The 3,162-nt window shown below is 33.4% G+C and overlaps 1 protein-coding gene across 1 annotated transcript in view; it reads right to left on the reverse strand.

Annotated features, from left to right (window-relative positions):
* Positions 1 to 266: 266 nt before the first annotated feature.
* LOC106874975 (serine beta-lactamase-like protein LACTB, mitochondrial) overlaps positions 267 to 3,162 on the reverse strand; it is a 21,128-nt gene continuing 18,232 nt past the window's right edge. The window contains exon 7 of the mRNA XM_014922905.2: positions 267 to 1,483. Within this exon, the coding sequence (XP_014778391.1) occupies positions 931 to 1,483 (553 nt within the window). The 3' untranslated portion in view covers positions 267 to 930. The remainder of the gene's footprint in view (positions 1,484 to 3,162) is intronic.

The raw sequence follows: 3,162 nt of genomic DNA on the forward strand, positions 1-3,162 counted from the left end.
TCCTATGACCGCGAGTCTGCTGCCCTAACCACTGGGCCATTGTGCCTCCACCCAGGTGATGTAGTGTAAGCAAAAAGGGACACACCTTATTTTTCCTCAGTGTCATCCAAAATACACTACATCTGAAAAAAACAAGGGTGAAGTGGTCACAACTGGAATGACTGTGATCATGACACTAAACAACAGCAACAGGAAGAACACATTAAATAATATAGTCTTAGGTAGACGATGTTTGAAAAAAAAAATTAAGATGGGGTGGTCACAGCTGGAGTATATTTGGTCAGGAATGACTAACTTTATTAAAAAAATAAATTTTTAAAGTGATTCAAATTCAATAGGGTCGCCATGCTGGTCCCTTCTCAGGTGCAACAGAGAAAAACAATATAACAAAGATCAATACCAGGGATATAACAAGATTCAACTGAAACATCACTTCCACAGTGTTATTACATTATAATAAAACAATAATCTACATTTACTCCTATCACCACATTTACAATATGGTCATAATTCTTAATGAAAATGAGATCAAATGCTGTTATTGTTTTTTCACTATTAATTTTGTTTTTATTTCTTTCATTCATTATTTCTTTCTTTATTTTTCTTTCATCCTTCCAAATTTTCTTTATCATTTTTCTTTATTTCATTATCATTTTTTCTTTCAATCTTCCAAATTTTCTTTATCACTTTTCTTTATTTCTTTATCATTTTCTTTCATTCTTCCAAATTTTTCTCTATCATTTTTCTTTATTTCATTATCATTTTTTCTTTCATTCTTCCAAATTTTTCTTTATTTCATTATCATTTTTTCTTTCAATCTTCCAAATTTTCTTTATTTTTCTTTATTTCTTTATCATTTCTTCTTTCTTTTTTACTTCAATTTCTCTTTCGTTGTCTTTCGTCCAGTCAGTCAGTAACAACACCAAACTCCTATACCCGATCAAACAGATCAGCTACAGACAAGGCCAATTTACGTAGACTAATATCACCAATATTGCAGATGGCAGTCACAACCACTCCTTTGGGAGGATTAGCCTCTGGCTGCAATGAATCTCGAGGTAACATAAGCAAAATGCTACTAGCACCAACAGCATTCCCAGTATGGAAAGCATAGAAACGGTTCTTCAAGCAATAAGCATGCTCATGTTTGAAAGGAATTAGCTCCCACCCAAGTCCATAGTAAATATCATTAGCTTCAGAGACTTTGGCCCCTTCAACAGGTTTCCACAGATCCAACATTGTTTTGCGCTTTAGATAGCCCTTCAACCTGGCTTCATTGTTGTTCTCTTTGTTTTGCATACCTTGTCCTGTTTTTGTACTCAAAGGTGATACATTATCATCAAATTGGAAGCTGTACAGCATTGCATTTCCAAATTTTATCAAGTCCTCAGCAGTTGAAAGGAATCCACCACCAGCCCACTTGTAAGAATTGTCAACGTAGGGAGCATTAACCACTTGTCCATTCTTTGAAACACTGTAGAACCTGAGAGGAATACATAAATAAACACAGGTATAAAGCAGGATTGATTGATTGATTGATGATTGACAGATAGATGATTGGCTGGATAGATAGCAAGAAAGATAGAAAGGTAATAAATAGATAGATGGAGAGTTAGACAGACATATGGATAAAGAGTCAGACAAGTAAATAGATATAGACAGATAGATAGGGAGATGGAAAGATAAGTAGATAGATGGGGAAATAGATAAACAAGAGATGGAGAGAAAGACAGACTGAAATAGACAAACAGAAAGATGTAGAGATAGACAGATTGATGATGGATAGATACTCAGACAGACAGACAGATAAGTAGTGGTACATGGTAGATGCTGTCATAGCACTGAAACTCATATCCTGCCATAACTATAAACATACAAACTTTAAGCTATTTCTAAATATAAAGCAACTTCAGTCTGACTTTATTGTTGAATTTGTATTTGTATAATTAGAGTTGGAGAAAAAGAAAAAGAAAATTGATACACTAAGAACAGAATTACTATAAACAATATTAACCATCTTTCATATGTGTGTGTGTTGCCTGATATGCACAGAATATATTCTAATAAGAAGGCAGGAAGTTGACAAATAGAAGGAAAGATTGATAGATAAACTATTGAAAGAATGCTAGGTATATATATATATATATATATATATATATATATATATATATATATATATATATATATATATATATGAAAGAGTTAGGGGTTGGGGGTTCAACCCACTAAGGGATAGTATCTTTCAACGGGATACACCGTCTACAAGTAGTTGGGTTCAGCATATTATCCTCCATTTTCTAATTGTTACACATATATATGTGTGTGTGTTTGTGTGTGTGTGTGCACATATATATATATATATATACAGATATATATGAGAACAGAATAAAACAGGAAGTTTAGCTTATCTTTTTATTATAACATCATAAATTACAGAATCTTTATACGTGCTAGTGTGTTGTGTAGAAATTGGATAATGAACTTGAAACGCCAGATTTTCAGAAGAAAATGGTAATTTAATCCATTGTTAATTACCACCATAATTGATATGCAGTGCCAAAAGATATATATATATATATAGGTGCCTGTCTCTCTCTCTCTCTCTCTCTATCTATCTATCTATCTATCTATCTATCTATCTATCTATCTATCTATCTATCTATCTCTATATATATATATCACTGTATAGTAAGAAGTTTGCTTTCCAACCACATGGTTCCAGGTTCAGCACCTTGGGCATGTATCTTCTACTATAGCCTCAGGTTGACCAAAGTCTTGTGAGTGGACCTGGTAGATAGAAACTGAAAGTAGGCCATTATATATATATATATATATATATATATATGTATGTATACATACACAGGGCGACCCCCAAAAAATCAGAACCCATAAAATTTTTATTAAATCCTACAAAGGTCCAGCTAATTTCTTCAAATTTGCTGGACTTGAACTTTGGTCTGTGTACGGTCATTCCCTTTGCTTAAAAGTCATGTTCTTTTCAAAATATACTCCAAATGGCATACATTGCACAAAATTGTCAATTACTCGAACACATTCCTCTTTGGGGATTTCCTTGATTTCTGCTGTGATTGTTGTCTTCAGTTCACCAATCGTTTGAGGTTTGTTCTGGTAAACATTATCCTTGAGATACCCCCCCCCCCC

This window comes from Octopus bimaculoides, chromosome 14, assembly GCF_001194135.2.
Source record: "Octopus bimaculoides isolate UCB-OBI-ISO-001 chromosome 14, ASM119413v2, whole genome shotgun sequence".
NCBI classification, from domain to species: Eukaryota; Metazoa; Mollusca; class Cephalopoda; order Octopoda; family Octopodidae; genus Octopus; species Octopus bimaculoides.